This window comes from Ziziphus jujuba, chromosome 10 (genome assembly GCF_031755915.1).
Source record: "Ziziphus jujuba cultivar Dongzao chromosome 10, ASM3175591v1".
NCBI lineage: Eukaryota > Viridiplantae > Streptophyta > Magnoliopsida > Rosales > Rhamnaceae > Ziziphus > Ziziphus jujuba.
In genome coordinates, this window is record NC_083388.1 from 21,693,154 (window position 1) to 21,711,158 (window position 18,005).

An 18,005-nucleotide genomic window follows, 5' to 3' on the forward strand; every position below is an offset into this window, starting at 1 on the left:
TTTTGTAAATACTTGAAATTTATAGCGGTTTCCCTTTGAAATGCATGTGATAACTGCTACTAAAATGATATTTCTTCAAATTTTAACATGGCTCGTTTCCTTTTCACAGTTATTGTGTTCGGAATTTGTGATTTACGAGAAAATATAAATATATTAAAACACTTATTATTATTTTTTTGAATTTTTTTTTTCTTTTTTTGGTTGATAAAGTTCGAATTCAGTTCATAGATTGAGATATTGGTGCTTCTAAAAATACACAGCTATTAAAACTATCTACTTTGTCATTTTTATTGTTTATTTATAAGATAAAAGATTATATAAAACAATACACATCAAGAAAACAGAAAACATTTATATTGAATGATTCAGGTTTCAACAAAAGTAGAATTCCATTCTAATTGTCAAGATACCATTTTTATTATAAAACTCAAAACAGGAAGCATCCACATTTTCTTTTAGCAATATAAAATACTTTACTACGCAAGTTTGCAACGAAGAGATGTACACCGCGGCATGCGTTCTATGAAAAAAATTGGGTCATTTAATTTAATTCGGTACAATATGTATATATTCATACAGTTTATTACTCCTCAAAAAGTTTAAAAGTTTTTTAGCCGAGCGACATATAATATGGAAATATACCAGCCGTAATTTCTCTTCTTTTTTTTTTTTTTCCTAGTTCCATATATTAACAAGAAAACTAGTTATAACATTTTTCCAAAAGGTAAAAACTGAGCAGAGAACAACTTTATCTCTTTACAAACTTGGTACATTGTGTTTATCCGGGGCTTCCTTTTCTGACCTCGATAGACAGTATTCATTTTTATGGATCTTTCGCCATCATTTGTAGTATAAAAGAATCAATAAATAGTGAAATTACAGTGGCTCGGATCTATCTCTCAATAATGCGTCTACTGTTTCTAAACTCACCAAAATCTCTATCCATGTCTCTGTCATAATCCTTGTGCCTAGCACCTTGAAATCCTTCTCTTCTAGGCCCCTTAAACTTCTGCATATTACCACCTTTGTTGATTATTCTCGGCGCATCACGGTCTCCTCTAAATCCTCTATTGCCACGGTGCCCCTGTGAGAATCCATCAGAATCATCATCATCAAATGAGTTCCTTCTACCACCCTTCATTCCATTTGGTCTTGAATTTGTCTCCCTGCGGAAGCTACGATTGCCAAAACCTTTAGAATTGTCTCCCTTATTGCCACGGTGCCCTTGTGAGAATCCATCATAATCTTCATCAAAAGAGTTCCTTCCACCACCCTTCATCCCATTTGGTCGGGATTTGGTCTCCCTGGTGAAGCTATGATTTCCAAGACCTTTTGAATTGTTACCTCTTTTACTGAATTCTGCTTTGTTCCCTCTAATTTTATTTCTATGAGAATGCCTATCATCATTCTCTGATTCTGAACCAGAAAACAAATCATCTTCAACATCAGAAGTTCCTCTCCTGCCAAAATCCCTTCTCCCTGAACCCAATTTATTAGTCTTACCTCTCTTGGATCTGAAATCCTCATCTGAATCACCATCCACATCAGAGTAGAGTCCAACTTCATCATCAGAACCAAAACTTAATCCTTTAGAAGGACCAGTGCGACCTCTATTTCTACCTCTTGGTCCTTGGTCAGCAACATGACTGGACTTCCATTTGGGGTGCGCTGGAAGTTCCTTGTTAGAATCAAAATCAAGTTCATCATCATCAGAGCCAGAGAATGCTGCCCTTTGACGCGTCGACTTAGATTGCTTACTGTAAAATGGGGTTTTTGTTCTATGATGAGCAAGCAAATTAGTGTCATGGCTTTCAGCATCTTCTAAGTCAGAAAAATCAATTGAAGAAACCTTATATGCTGAATTTCTATTGCTAGTGTCTAGCTCATAGCTGTCAATATCATCTTCTTCATCATCAAAATCATCAAATCCCGTACCAGGTCTACCAGATTCAGTATCAGAAAATTCTTCATCATGAACGCTCTGCACCCTGCTACCTTTACTATATTCGTATCCGGGTCTCCCAAGATTTCCTTGAGCATGGTTATCTAAAGGAGAACTTTCTCCCTTTGAGGAATCTGCATACTCAAAAGCAGCAACATCTGCCCCGTCTGATTCATTGTCATCAAAGTCAAAATTCCATGCATTAGAAAAATCTGTCTGGTTAGCCACCCTCTCCAACCTCATCATAGGAGCATGTCGCTTTTCTTGTATTTTGTTTTCCATGAATTCATCAGGTGGGCGCTTGCATTCACAATGAAAACATTCTGTATTTCTCCTATAGTTTAAGAAGTTGCACCTGCCAGAATGAAGCCAACAATAGAGAATAATTAATATGTCTATATATATATATATATAGACAGAGAGAGAGAGTTCAAAATGGGTACTTTGGACTTTAAAAAAAAAAGGAAAAAAAAAAAAACGAAAGAGGAAAATAAGCAAGAAAAGGGGGAATTCTAGAAAGTAACATGGGAGTGGAATCTTACTGGGGGCATTCCCATTCCCCTGGAAGCAGCTGTCTCTTTGGACGTTTGGCATCACATTGCAGGCACACAGTGTTCTTTGCAAAATTCATGAAGTCACACCTGATAACCAAATTCAAAGAAAATTAAAGGAAAAATATTAGTAGCTGAAATAAAATTAAATAAGGTAGCTCTTGGTCAGCCAAGAGTACATATTATGTCAATGAAAGCAAAGAGGTAAAAAAGTCATCAGACTGGTATCAAGCAGGTTATATAGGTTTCTAGACAAGAAGATTTCTGGAAGACCAGAAGAAAGAGAAAGGGGAACGATGTACAAAAGTGTCATTCCATAATACTGAAAGCTAAAGGAGTGAATTTAAGTAAACAAATAGTTTTCTAAAGAAAATGTAAGACAAAACTCATACGCATTCCCTGCAATTTTCCAGCTCATTATAATCACAAAAGAAAGATAAATCCCATAATCAAACAAAGCTGATAGAAAGGAAGAACATACTTAGGGCATAGCCAATCCCCCTTCTTCATCTCAATATCATCACGTCCAACTCGTTTCTTCGGAGGGGGAGGAGGCTGCTTCACTTTCGGAGGAGGCTTTTTAATTACAGGAGGTGGAAGATTTGGATCTATTGGTACAGAACTCAACTTGACAACTTCATGAAGCAACTTGCGGACTACAGTCTTCACAGATTTTTGTTTCAGAACAGACTTATTGACTGATTCATCACTCGGATCAAAACCGTAAGCTAATAAAACACGCATAATATCTATAGTTCGTGCCTCATCCTCTTTGTTAGTTATCAAATATGCTCTCTCACAGGAATTCCTCAAACTGCAGGTACTACAAACCTGACACATGAATGAATAGTCACCATTAAAAATAAAATAAAATAAAAATAAAAAAAATGGACTCATAATCAATAGCCATCTATGGCCATTCAAATTGAAGTAATGAGTACCAGTAACCAATTAAGAAGCAAGAACTCACATCTCCTTCATCAAGGTGAACATGCTTCCTTAACAATTTTGCAGAGAAAACCACCTTCTTGTCAGCACTTGCACATCCAAAACCCACCAAGATTTGAATATCCTGTCTCGATAAGGACCTGAAATTATTCTCTCAGCACTCAGACAAATTGGTAATACTTGCAACAATGTTACCCACATCTCTGAAATGGAAAATCAATAATTCAACCCATCTAACTAAGGACAACTATTGAACATAAATTTCCGAACATTTTTTTAAAAAGAAAAACCATAAATAAATTACATGCGAACCATCCACAGAAAACACTAGCTATCAATATGACATCACCACCACCCCCATCATTGCAAAAACTTAAAGCACAAACCTCATAATATCGAAACGGTCCTTTCCGAAATTGAGGCAGGCAGTCTGAACAGTTTTAAAATCCTTAAAATCCAAACCACTGGCATCAGAAACCGTAGTAGCACCTACGGCAGCATCAAAGCCCAATTCTTGGACCATTTTGTCCTCGTCCTTCCTCCGGTGATCGAAGTAGTTCTGCTGCACTAACCTTTCCATCAATTCGATCCACTCCGGCCATGGATGCACCAATTCCACCTCATTCTTCACCCCAAACATCCTCCTATCAGACTCGGCAACCGGTTTCGACTTAGCATCAGCCATGGCCGAAGCCGAAGTGGTGTAATTGGAATCCAAATCCTTAGCAGTAGCATCAGTGGCAAAACCTAACCCTGAGTCCGGCTGCTGCTGGGCCTTCTTGGATTCGCGCCAAGCTCGGATTCGCTGGAGCGTTTCGTCCTTCTGTGAGCGTTCTTTCTCTATGGCATCGATTTGATCGAAGACGAAGCTCAAGCGGGCAGAGAGGGACGATTGGGGTTTTGTGTCTGAGGAAGAAGAAGAAAAAGAAGTTGGTGTTGGGGAAGTGGAGTAGAATCGTTTAGTGGTCGTGGTGGTGAGGAGGTGAAAGACAGAAGGAAAAGATTTAGGGTTTGAGGAGGCTGGGAGAGAGAGACGTCTGAGGAGGAGGAGAGAAAATGGGGTTTGCGCCATTAGAATGGAAAGTGAGAGAGAGAGAGACTATGGCGGAGCTAAAACCTCCATAAAGATGATGGAGGGAGGGAGCTACAGGACACAGCTTAAACCCTTCGGGGCATCTGAGTAGAAAATGGTCAATCGACATGGTGATAGCGGGCCTTCGTTCTTGGACAAATTTTGTGGGCCCCTTTTGTTTACCTTGTACACTTTGGAGTTGGTACTTTTGATTTAGGCCCGTGAGATGGTAAGTCACGAAACCGGCCTAAGATATGGCATGTTAAACACATAAATATAATACATGATATGATCAAAAAAGGTTGATTTATTTTTTTTATTTTTTTATTTTTTGCTGAAAAAAGGTTGAATTAGATATAGCATTCACACTACCATTTGAACTACAATATGTGAAAATTACAGTTCGACAATCAGCAATATTCCAAATATGATTGGAAATTTATATTAACTTTTGAATTTTCAGAGTTATGAGAGACATACATATAATTACATAAAATTCAGATAAAGATAATATTATAAATTTATATACAACATTGTTGGTTGGGCGCCAACCAAAAAAAAAAAAAAAAAAAATTCTTTTTTTAGATATTTGATGATAAAAAAAAAAAATATATATATATATATATATATATATACATATATATATATATATATATACATATATATGTATATACATGACCGAGGAGCTGTGTATGTGCAGTGCAGTCCAGCAGCCAAAAGCATGAAGCATCCGTCATCTCATGTGCAAGTGTAAAGCAAGTTTAAAACCATTCGACCATGCATTTTGGGTAGAAACCACTTTCCGTAGCAACAGAAGCAAGACCTCGTAATTCTTTCTGAACCTTGCACCTCTCGTAAAACACTGAGCATGCAAGGGAAGTGCATTTCACACCACTTTCCAGAATCCAGTCCCCTCCTCCACAATGTCTACATATCTGCATGCCATCTTATAATTTTCAGACCAATATCATAACAAAGCACAAAAGTCATATGAGATAGAGAAAGATAGAGACTCGTTTAATTGGACTGTTAGCCATGAGAAGTCTGGTGAAGAAAAACAAAGAGAAAACAAATAAGGCAATGATGTGCTAAAGCAAACATAACGAAAATGATAATTGATGAAGATTGGTCACGGTACTTACAGCAGCAAGGTGTTGCATCTCTCTTTCCAGTTTTGAAGTTCTTCCAACAATAGCTGTTGCAGCAGCAGCTCTGTTTCGGGAACATTCAATGCAAAGGTGGGATGATGCCTGGACCAACTCACCACATAAGATACAATGTTTTGAGAGATAATAAAAATCAATTCGGGTTCGGTGTGGATTTGTAGCATTAAAGGGTCGCTTCGCAAAGGCCTCCCGTATTGGGCGGGGCATCTCCAAAAACCACTTGTTCAAGTCAGCTCCAACAAGCCCAAACACCCGCTGTAAAGCTGGGATTATCTGCTTGTTAATGTAATATATATCATTTAATCTATAGGGTGAACCAATAGCCAAGAGTTCCAGTGGATCCACAACCATATCAACCAGGCGAGCCCCAGGTTCTCCATGGATTACAACATAAGGCACTCGTTCCGCATAACGTGGTTCTGCCCTTGGATCAATTCTCATCGCTTTAGTGGCCACAATTGCAGCTGGTGGGAGTGATGAAGTAGCCCTTGTACTGTAGGTGCCCAGGCGAACCTCCTTTGCAAAAACAAAATCCTGAAGAGAAATCCTTCCCGATAGGATCCGCTTCCACTGGCGCTGCAAATATGCCTTAACCTGAAAACAATAGACGAAGGCGATCACCCAGATCATAAAAATTATCCATGAAAAAGAGACGCCAGAACAATGCAATATGAGTATGACTTTTCTTCTTCTTCTTCTTCTTTCTTTCTTTTTTTTTTTTTTTTTTTTTTTTTCCAGTTTCATTAATGAAAAAAAACATGTTTCAGTGAATTATCATATGCAATGCACAAAGAAGAAGCATTGGTGCATGTACTTGTACCTCAGAAATGTCCTGATGTTCAAAAAAAAGTCTTAATGACTGCTCCATTGTTTTGGCAACAGCACCACATGTATCTCTACGAACTGTCTCAATACCTTTTGCATCAAAAACAGGTTTACTTTGTTTAGGCTTTTCATAACTGTAACCAACATATCGCTTCTTAGTAAGGAGGAAGCATGGGTGATAAACTTTCTCCATTTTCAAAACAACTGGATTTGGATTCATTGCAGTGATTTCTGATGCAATCTCATGCCCAATTCGGAATGAATCTTCAACATTACGTCCCTTTAGGAGGACAAACATGCTGCATAAAATGAAGCCATTTTATCCATCAAATCTCAAACACATGGGGAGAATGAGAAAAAGGTGATATCAATCACAACAGACAAGAGCTCAACTTTGAAGTAAACTGATTTTCAATTTCATATGCACTAACACGACAACCTATAATTAACATTTGAACAGAAAACATGAAGAATGACAAACAAATGAAAAGGGAAAACAATAATGACCACTTAATGTTGACAACTATAGTTTACCCTATTTATTACTTTATTACCAGAAATAAAAATGCATACCTGTCAGTGTCACCATAAATAACTTTAGCCTTCCATCTTTCCTGTGCATTTACATATGAAATAGCCTTTTCCAATGTACTACGACCACACTGAACAATACTGTCTGCCAGCTCTGCACAAGGCATGCGGCCACTAAATCCAGCGGCTGTATAGCCATATGTTACATTTGCTATCAACTTCAAAGCAAGCTGTCTGGCATTGAATATCTGAAACAAAATATTACACATAGTAAAATTTAATGATGAAGCCTTTATATAGTTGGATGACACTGTCCACACAAAAATCACAACATTTTAAATGATGCTACTGCATTCTAAAAGCAGTAATTCAGATAGAACCATACACGAACCTACCTCGACACTGCATGTACCAACAACATTACAAAAGAACCAGAGCAAGTGCAATTCTAGAATAGGCATACCTTAAGAAGAACTTGCTGCGAAGGAGACAGCTTTTTCATTGCTTGTTTCACCATTATTCTAGTGGATAATATTTCCTCCAACAAGCGGGGAAGTACACCTTTACGAACCTGTATGACATCATGAACAGTATTAGATTTGTCTCTGCCTCTGTCTCTCTCTATCCCTATTGTGTTATGCATGCATATTCTCACATAAGAAATATGTTGAACAAGGAGGTTGTGGCATTGAATTGATTTAAGATTTTTGAGGTATAGAAAATTTATTGGGTTCGTTCATATAGTTCATTCATTTATTGGGCCTTGGGGAAGGGGAAATGAGCATCCTCTGCTTGATCTACTTGTACAGGATTTAATTCCTCTATGTGAGTTCTTCTAGACACTCAATGATCTATGCAACAGGATTTACTTCCACCTCTGTAGAACATGGTAGTAGCTGCACACCCTAATGCAAAATTCCCAATAAAGAAAAGAAACTAACAGAAAGGAAGCCTGATCCTTTTCCCCCTAATTATGTGCTAGATTCTTCAATGCCCAAAGAAAACAGAATAAGAAAAATGCAACTATTGAAATATATTAATAGTTACTCGGTCATTATTCACTAAATGTGTGAGATTTAAACTACAATTTCTTTGAACAAGTTTAAAAATCCAAATCAACTAATACAGTAGATTATTTAGCCAGTACCAGCATGTTTGTTCAGATCAACCAAACGTGCTGTCTTCAAAGCCTTTGACAAATTACATGCTTAAAATGCTAGGTGATGCCCTCTTTTAAGGAGGCCAATACTTGGAATATTCTATCCATTAGATGTTTAAAATATAATAAGGTGGGTGGATGAAGAAATATTTAAAGAAAGACAATTTGGAAGAATTACCTTTGATGGTACATACATAACGCCATTTGGAGTAAGCAATATTTGATCTTTTAAGTCCAGCAGAACACGTGGATCTGGTGAAAATGAACTAATCCCAAGTGTATTTGGCTTTGAAGGTATAACTTTCCCAAGGCATGTAGAATAGCAAAGGTTATATGCAATTATCATTGATGGATAAAGAGACTGAAAATCCAAAACAACTACAGGATCTGCATAGAAACCAGACTCTGGTTCCATCACAAGAGGCAAGCACTCCATTGCAGGTTGAGAAGCAACCTACGTAATATAAGTTTGAGTTGTTATCTAACCATTCACAAGATTTATTAGTGCATTAATTAAGTAAACACATTCATACTTGACAAGTCAAAGATAACTATAAGCAGGCAATGTTCTTTAGGCATTAAAGATCTTTAATTTTTATACTGACCAGAAATTCTGAACAATTTGTTAAGGACAAAAGTGAAAATGCAGAATGAACAAGATATTAAATGAATAAATTGAGTGTAATGGCCAAGTGGCATTCAAATAAAACATATAAAACTGCCTTCTCAATGCTCCTAACAGATGGAAATTAATATAAGGAAAAGGAATACGATATATATTAAATGAAATATGCATTGTACATAGGCACTAAATTGGTCGACAATGACACTACCAAGATAAAGTTGATATATATTCTGAGACTACCAGTCAACATCAATGAAGCATATTATGCATATTCAAAAGCCAGAAGCACAAAGAAAGATCTAAAATATAAACATAGATACAATCAGACTAAATATTCTCAAGCAGCCAAATACTAAATGGCCAAGTATTAAAACTAAAAACTCAGAAGAGATTTTGAATCAAAAGATGCCAAATAAACAAAAATTGAATAAGCTTAAGAGTTATAATTCTCCAATGTTGTGCAAAAGCCATGTATTCTAGCAATTTTGATATAACACAGAAAGGAAATTATACAAGCTGGAAAAGCAACAATATGATAGCACACACCATCACATATCATTTAGGAAAATGAGTGATTCAGTATAGACCTGTTGATTCCCAGGGGAAATAGCAAGATAGTTCTGAGTATGTGCCAATCTCAGGTACATAGACTCAACACGGTATTGTGAACCTCGGGAAAGAACTGAAAAAAAGTCGATGCCAAACACACGTGCAAGTTCTGATGTTCGGTTTATCTGCAGAGGCATACGGACGATATAATTCATATGACAGACAGAGATAGAGAAATTGAGAGTTCATGTACACTATATTAATTGACCGAAGGAAAAAACAAATAAATAAATAAAAGAAGAGGAAAAAGTAATGGTAGAAGTGATTATTGGCTTATAGCAACCAAAGTACAGGTTATAAGGACATCATTCAGCCAATATACGCTTGCAACCAAAAATCAATCTTTCAGATATTGCATGAAACACAATACTACTTAATGAAGCATGCAAACCTATATGAACAGACAATGCTACAATCAGTAGTCTGTCATACCATATCAAGTTGATTCATTATCTCAAGGTTCAATTTCGCTCTCTCTTTCAAGTACTCAATGCATCGATATCTTGCTTGTCCGGGACCACTAGAAAACCATCTTGTCAGTACTTTATGATGAATATAAGGAATTTTTCGTCTTAACACAGCATGAGCAACAGCTTCAATGGTGTAAATATTGAGCTTAATTTCACCACGCATCAGTCGCCAGATGTTAAGGACAATTCTACCACCAACATGGATACCACTGGCATGGGTTCGCCCCCATTCATCCTCGATTATTGTATCTTCTATCATAACAGAATCAGCAATAACTGACTCAGGAAATATATTATCTAACAAGCCCTTTTCAGGTATTTCTGAATCTCCAGCAGCCATCTTGGTTTCAGATGGTGTCCGGGATATATTATTAAGTAAACCTAAGCCAAGATGCGAAGCCCTTTCTGCCAAAAACCCAAGAGAACCACCTTGAATATCCCAACCCATTAAAATATCTGGGTCAACTGAACATATGATTTTCCTGAAGTGATCGAATAAGCACTTCTCTTCGTAAAAAATCAACATGTTAGAGCCAGAAATTCCATCAAGACTCCTGCAATAGAAAAAGATAAAGATCAAAAGTAGCATTATAATCTCCACTCTCCACAAATGATTCAAAGCAAGCTAAAGCTGCTAATAATTATAATTTAAAATATTTTTCAAGGTTCTCCTTGTTATCCATTAATTATAAGATTTAGTTCTGATAGGTTGTGGCATTACATCCATTACAATCAGAAAAAGAAAGTGCATTACATGATAATAATCCTACCTTTGACAACTTTCAGATTTACTACGCAGAAGCACATAAACTTCTACAATAGAATCAGAATCATTCTGAATCGCAAGAGCTATAATATTGACGGCATCAATTCGAGGATCAGGTTGGAGACCTCCTCTTGACTCTGCTTGAACCTATTGCCCAATGTTGCATTCAAGTTCAGATCAAATCCAAAATGCACCCAACTATTTGAGACAGTTAATTTTTCAAAAACCTTGAAACTTAAACAATTAAAAGATAAGTATTCAAGGAACAAGTGACATCAAATTGGACACGAAAACTCATGCACATAATTTTTTTCCCAATAAATTTGAAGCACAAATAATACTAGCCACCTTCTCATAAAAGAAGTAGATGCAAAAGAATTCCCATATATAATCATAATAATAATAATTTCAGAAAGTAGAGCATAAAAGGATAACAAGATCACCAGTGGAGTTACATTTCAATGCACTAAATTTTTAAATAATAAATTAAGAACATAAGTTCCTGCATCAAACAGAAAATATCAAAAGCACTAAGAAACAATATCATAACTTATTTAAAATTTCATATACCTCTATACTTAACGATGTCAGCTGCTGCCCACCACCAATACTTGCAGGGTCCCGAAATCCAATTTGACTAAGAGGAGTAGGTTTTGATCTCCCATCTGGCCCTGAAATCTGAGATATGTCTTCTGAGAAATAAGAAGATGCTTTAGCTTTTGCATCATTTCCTTCTCCCTGCAGTGTTTCAGTCACTTCATTATAGAAAGGGTTGATTACTGCATCAACTTTTTCGCAGTTATCTTCATCAACTTTTTCGCAGTTATCTTGTGAACCTTGCACCATATTATGCTGCACATGAACTGTAGAATCATATTCAGGCGATGACTTCTCACCATCATCAAGCAATGGACTTTGTGAGTGAGCAACACTGCTAAAGGATCCTGCAATGATTTACAATTCCTCGATAAGAAGTTTCTAATTTTTTCAAATGCAAATTTTATCCTGCCAGAGGAAAGCATTTAAATGTTTAACCTTTCTGAGATGAAGGTTCTGATAATGCTACATTGCCTTCTGCAGAGGTACCTAGAAGCCCACATGCCAAGCATAGCGATTAGAAATTCCTGAGAGCAAAAGGTTAAACACTAGAAATTCTGGCTAATACCTTTGCCATCACTTGACAGCCATCTCTTTACATTCCCTGCAGAAGGAGGTGAAATTGCAGGTGTCAACAAATACAAGTGAGAGCCATCATTCTGATAGTGAGTAGGGACACCAAGAACAGCTTCTTGATGAGAACTAGAATTGCTAGCTCTCATGCACTTGTTCTGGATTTCTTTCTCTTCTTGGGCACTTCCCACAAAATATGGGAGAAAATCATGCAAACTTCTCCCTTGAATAAAGAAAAATTTGTTCAGTCAGCAATTATTTGCAGACGCAGACACTGAAAGACAAAATCATTGCCAAAACCAAAAATCAAAGACAAAATTGTAAAAACCTGAGCTTGTATGACCAACAGATATTTCAGATGTTCTATCTGTCCAATCTGCTATAGGGGGTTCCTTGCAGAAGGCCAACATAATTAAGTTCTTATCTTCTGTATCAGATTTGCAGACCATGGATGCTTCCCCTCCCTGGCTTTGTCCATCATTAAAAACAATCATTTCAGCAGTGGCATTGATGCCTGCAGGTTTCTCCGTAGACAATTCATGTATCCATCCTCTAGAAGGTTGGCCTTCAAGACTGCTTTTTATATCACCATCTTTACAAGACATTTCAAACTCCATAGCACTTTGCAAACAGCTTGAAGTAGAAAGCCAAGACTGGGTGATGTCTCTTATGCCATCATCATTATTGCTCATAAAAGAATTAAATTTTCCATTGCCTAACGCACTAGCATCTAATGAGTTGCCACTGCTAGACAAACATTCAAATTTACCACATGGTGCACAGCCCAAATCAGTTTTAACGACAAACTGCTTGTCAGATAATGATAGACTGTTGTCAAAAGACTCATTTGTCCTCCCATCAAGCTCACCAACATGAAGCCTCTTAAAATCTAAGTGTCTTGGGCAAATATTTACATCTTCTTTTTGTTCCCCCTCCAAAATATCATTATTAACCCCCTGAGAGCCACATTCAACTGCCTCAACTTTGTAGAACCGCTTTCTCCTCATTAAGTCTCTCACAGAGCAACCAATCAATGTAGTAGTGTCCTTTATATCACAAACATCAGTATTTGCATCTTTCATTGAAGCATCTTCATCCTTTCCCACTGCCTTTTCAGAGAAGGAACTTCTACTAACAACGTCCTTAGTGTCACCACAAAAACTGACAGCTTCTCTGTCATTCATCAACTCTTGGGCAGACAAAGGTAAAGAACCCCATAATACTTTTTTCCTTTTGCGCTTATGATTAAAGCTTGTTCCAGCATCCTTTGACAATCGGTGTCCAGAAGTCCTACCAAATTTAGTCTCCAATTCCATTTCAGAAGAATTTCCAGTTGTTCCAGCACAAGGAGTTAAGGGTATGTCATCTCCAGCACCATCTACTTGGGGAATCATTTTCTCAGATGAGGCGTTAGGAGAATGATTTTGGTTAGAGGGATATGATTCTTCCTTCAAGTCCTCAAAGTTAATTAAATCATCAATTGAATCAAGTATGTCCTGACATTCCTTTTGGGACTCACTCTCAAGGTCCATATTAGCTTTCTCCAACACTTTTTCAATGGTTGTTGCAGGCAACAAAGGACTTAGAATGGTTTCACGAACAAGCTCATCATCAGAATTTATATCATCAGCAGCCTCAGAAGAGGCAAGCCACCTTAGAAGACCCAGGGTTTCTTTTGCATCCTGAAAAGCAAGTGGACCATAGGCATGAGTATATTTGGAGAACCTATTCTAACCAAATAGCATAAGAGTACAAACAACAGAAGGCAGCATTGTGCTCACTCTTACAACCCTAGCAAAATTTCAAATTCTTCACACATGAGCCATCAATAAAAAATTACATGTTCACAAACACCATAAAGAACAAAGTTTTCAACATACAACCGAAACAATTGACAAATTTAAATCAAACAAACATCAACTAACTACAGGTAATCGAAGTCAAAAGGGGAGGACAAATTTATAAATAATGAAAGAAATATAAATTTATAATCACAGAACCTTCATTTCTAATGTCTCAATCATTTGAGATGCATCCAGTGATAGTTTGGCACATGCATCCATCTCTTTAGTAGGTACCGTACCATCCTCTTCACATTTAGAAGCATGCCGTGAGTCTGGTGACAAACACTGAATTACTTCTCGTTCTTTAGAACACTCTGAATGCTCACTATCTTTGCATTTAGGACTATCTCTTCGAAGTCCAAGCATATTTCTTTGATCCACTGAAGATGACACACTCTGCATATACTTCAAATCTTTCTCTGATGGAGTTAAATACAATGAACTTTCTGGTTCACTTTGTAACTCAATAAGTTTATTCTCAAATTCTAAACCAAGCGAGAAAGTTTTTAAGACATCTCCTGGTGGTGGTTTGCTAGGATCAGAAGATATTGCCATCTCATGCATTCCTGACCTTTCATACTCCTCCTAATAGCTCACAAAAGATATAAAAAAGAACAATCAGTCAAAAGAAGTGAAAGTTAAAAACTAATAATTGTACAATAGCAAATGAATGTATTGACAGCAAACCTCCCAAATTGGTACAAGTGACTGAACCATTTTAACATCTGAATGGGTTTGAGATAGGGATGTATACATTTTAAACTGCTGGTTAAGAATCTCTGCAAAACCATAAATAGTAATTACTTTTAAAGAAAAAATTACAGAATTATAGCAAAGATGCACCAAATCTGTGCCATAACTTGGAAGCTAAACAAACCATCCACAGTAGCATCCCCTTCAAGCTGACAAACACTTTGACGTGTGGCACAGTTAACACCAAAATTTGATGATGCATCAAATTCACTTGGAGAAGGCCACAACCAATTAGCAGGAATGGTGGAAGATATCCAAACTGGTAAACCAGAAGATGAACCATCACTTAAATCTGCCTAATACAAAAATCAAAAAAGAAAATATCAAAGATGCATTTAATGCATTACAAAAACAATGATAAAAAGCAAAAATAGTGATAAGGCCCATCAAAGAATCCACTATAAACAAGAGATGGGATTGACCTGGAAATCAGCAGCCGTGCAAGATTGTCCATTAAAGAATTTCCTTGGGGAAAAAGCATCTGGTACTGGATGACGGAACTTCATCTTAGACAGATGCAGGTGACTCATCCCATACAAGTTGTAGTCAATCTACCAACAGGAGGAGCTCAGATCATATTGACGCAAATCAAGTAAGTTACATTAATTGAAAATTCATCCAAAATAACACACACATGCACAAAATAAAAACATAATAGAATGACTATTTACCATAAATTGGAGAATGAAAGGAATGTGCGATTCATGAGGCTGTAGACATTTATCAAGAACTGCTCCACCCTGAAAAGCAAGTATTGCTTTGTGATATTCATTTATTAACAAAGAAAACTTCAAATATATATAACATATATGAAAAGTTAAAAAAATAAATAAAAATAAAATAAAAACTCAACAAAAAATTATTAAAGAAAAAGAATGAGATGTTTGAGAACCAAACCAGAAGAAGATTGGCAGCACGAGTGACATCATGTGGGTAATAGCTTAAATTCTTGTCAAGGTGTCCAGCAACATATTCCTCAAGTCACAGGAGAGAGAGAGAGAGAGAGAGAGAGAGAGAGAGAGAGAGAGAGAATGTTAGGATACAAGTATATCTTCACAAAGAGAGAATATTAGGATACAAGTAAATCTTCACAAACAGCTCCTCTGATGAATGGTAACCGTAAAATTTCTTTGCTCGGACAAGGCTGCAGCCATGGACATGTTGCCGCTTCAAATTACTCTTAAGCTGTAAGGTTTTAACCATAGTGCTAAACACACATAGCTCGAGTACAATTCATACTAATAACTAAGTGATTAAACACCGAATCTATGTAAAGAACCTAATCATCCACAATGAAGCATACCTTCAAAGCTTTCTCCATAGCTAGAGATATGTCATGTGTGTATGAACCACCTATGGAATAAAGAACAAAATAAAGCCAACAAAGTATTTCATCCATCAACCAAAATTTTTCAAGAAAAGAAATTTGCACCTAAAAGACTGAAATAACATTGATGAAAGGAGCTAACACAAGGATATTACAATGGGTTTCAATCATTTACATACCTTGGCCAATTAACAACATTACAGTTAAGTCACATACTATATCCGTTAGAGAAATGTAGTGACACAACAGTAAAAACAAATAAATTTACAATTTTAACCAAGTAAAAGTCCCCCCAAATCCTCCTAACTCAAACATCTATCTCAAAAAAAATTTCTTTTCTTTTTCTGCAAATTGCTTTTTATAAAATTCTGTGTACCTTCTTGGTTAGGTTGAATTGGAATATCGGAACATGGCACATACAAATATGGTAAGACCTGCCATAGAAACAGAACCACACAACAAACTACTTAAAATAATCTTATTCTTGAAAATTCTATATAATTGTTCGAATTTCTCGACAAAATACTAAACAACTAGAAATAAACTTACTTGGTGAATGTGCAAGCAAGTTTTCTGACCCGCTGGAGTCGACCCGTATACCCTTATAACCGGAACCTCATTCACCATTCCACCTATATAACATTTCAAAAAAAAAAAAGAAGAATTTTAAGAAAAAAAAATTCATATATAAACACCGACACACCATGTTTAATTTCTCAGAAAATTAAGCCAGTTTAGCATTCACGCATTTTTTTGAAGAAAATGAACTACCAAATTCCAATCATGAAGACTAAACCCTAAACCCTCTATGTGACTGCAGAGACCGAAAAAATAATAATAATAATTCAAACAATAAAGAAATTCAGTCAGAAGCGAGTTCAAAAAGACCGTCAAAATGGCATCGATTGGGGAAGTCTAAGCTTCGTACCATGGAAGCCACTGTAAGAGACATCGAGGCCCGGGATCGGCGGCGCCATGTAGTAGTCGATGGAGACTATCCGGACACTGAAGATGTTGGAATCTGCCATCGGAATTATTTGAATTTACGTAAATGTACTCGGAAATTTATGAGGTCGAAGAAAAAAAGATGTTCGGATTTTGGAAGCGGGAAGGGATTACAGGAAGCTTTATTTTCGCGCAACGGAGTCGGCGGTTATTTTCAAAAAAACTTCTTCGGTACTCTTTTTGCAGTTTAAGCCCCGAAGGAATCGAATATTGCATTCTGATCCCTATAGTGAGGTTTTCAACAGTTTAATTGCCCTTTTTTTTTACCTCACCTATTTCTTATTTTCAGTGTTTAGTTTTTTTTTTTTTTTTTTTTTTTTTCCTTTATGAGTCTATTTTAGAATTTCAGTGCATGCTCTCAGCAAAAAGTTTATATATTCCACTATATAAAAACGTTGTTTTATCATTTATAAAAGCTCTTTTATAGAAATTGCTAGTCAGTTTTTTAATATTAAAAAAATTGCAATTGTTGATTTTTGATTCACCTAAAATCATGTCCATGCTCATTAATTCATTCCTTAAATCGGTCATCATCTTTTCTTGTCATGATTCAAATTATATATGATTTACTGTTTTTTTTTTTTTTCTCTCCCAATATTGTCCACTTATAAGTTATGAATCCTATGATTGGCTTAACTCTTTAAATTGATAAATAATATCTTTATTTTTTCGTAAGGGCTCCTCTAGGTATTATTATTATTTTTTTTTTCATTCTTGATTGTACTTATTTTTTAATCTCAACCGATATTGATTGTCAATTTAATAGATAATATTACACCATGATATAATAATATAAAAATTACAAAGATAATTAAATTCAAGTTAGATCTATATTAATAAATGTTAAAAAATTAAGTATATGTTAAAATAAAATTAATTCAATTAGTAAGTTATTCGCATTTACACTTATGATTATTAAAAGTAAACAATAATTAATAAAAAAGAAGAAGAGTATGGAGGGGCAAAATTTTAAAATTATTGTCAATGATAAAAACAAGAAAAGTAATGCAATGAGAAATTATTGTAAACAATAAAAAAGAACAAGTATAGATAATTATGAAAAACAAAAAAAAAAATCTAGGATTTTTTGGTAAATATATCAATTTATCTATAGAAATTTTCTATCTCATTTTTTTACTTACAGCTGAAGTACTACCTAAGTTGCACTAAGGCGTCTCATAAGGCTGGCTCAATTAAATCCGATAGTAGTTGTCTCTATCGACTAAAGTGGATGGTGAATGA

General features: G+C 35.9%; 1 protein-coding gene across 1 annotated transcript; it reads right to left on the reverse strand.

Moving 5' to 3' along the window:
• Positions 1-723: 723 nt before the first annotated feature.
• On the reverse strand, positions 724-16,910 carry LOC107411931 (DNA polymerase zeta catalytic subunit). The gene is given in 29 exon segments (XM_048467828.2): positions 724-2,297; positions 2,485-2,583; positions 2,975-3,324; positions 3,464-3,581; positions 3,828-4,558; positions 5,290-5,448; positions 5,656-6,273; positions 6,500-6,803; positions 7,078-7,283; positions 7,499-7,606; positions 8,373-8,648; positions 9,407-9,553; positions 9,861-10,452; positions 10,669-10,811; positions 11,235-11,608; positions 11,700-11,750; positions 11,830-12,057; positions 12,163-13,516; positions 13,835-14,263; positions 14,366-14,457; positions 14,556-14,727; positions 14,854-14,982; positions 15,103-15,171; positions 15,329-15,371; positions 15,510-15,616; positions 15,735-15,784; positions 16,135-16,192; positions 16,308-16,390; positions 16,687-16,910. Coding segments are annotated over 29 exon segments (8,595 nt in total). The 5' UTR covers positions 16,787-16,910; the 3' UTR covers positions 724-892.
• Between the last annotated feature and the right edge of the window lie 1,095 nt (positions 16,911-18,005).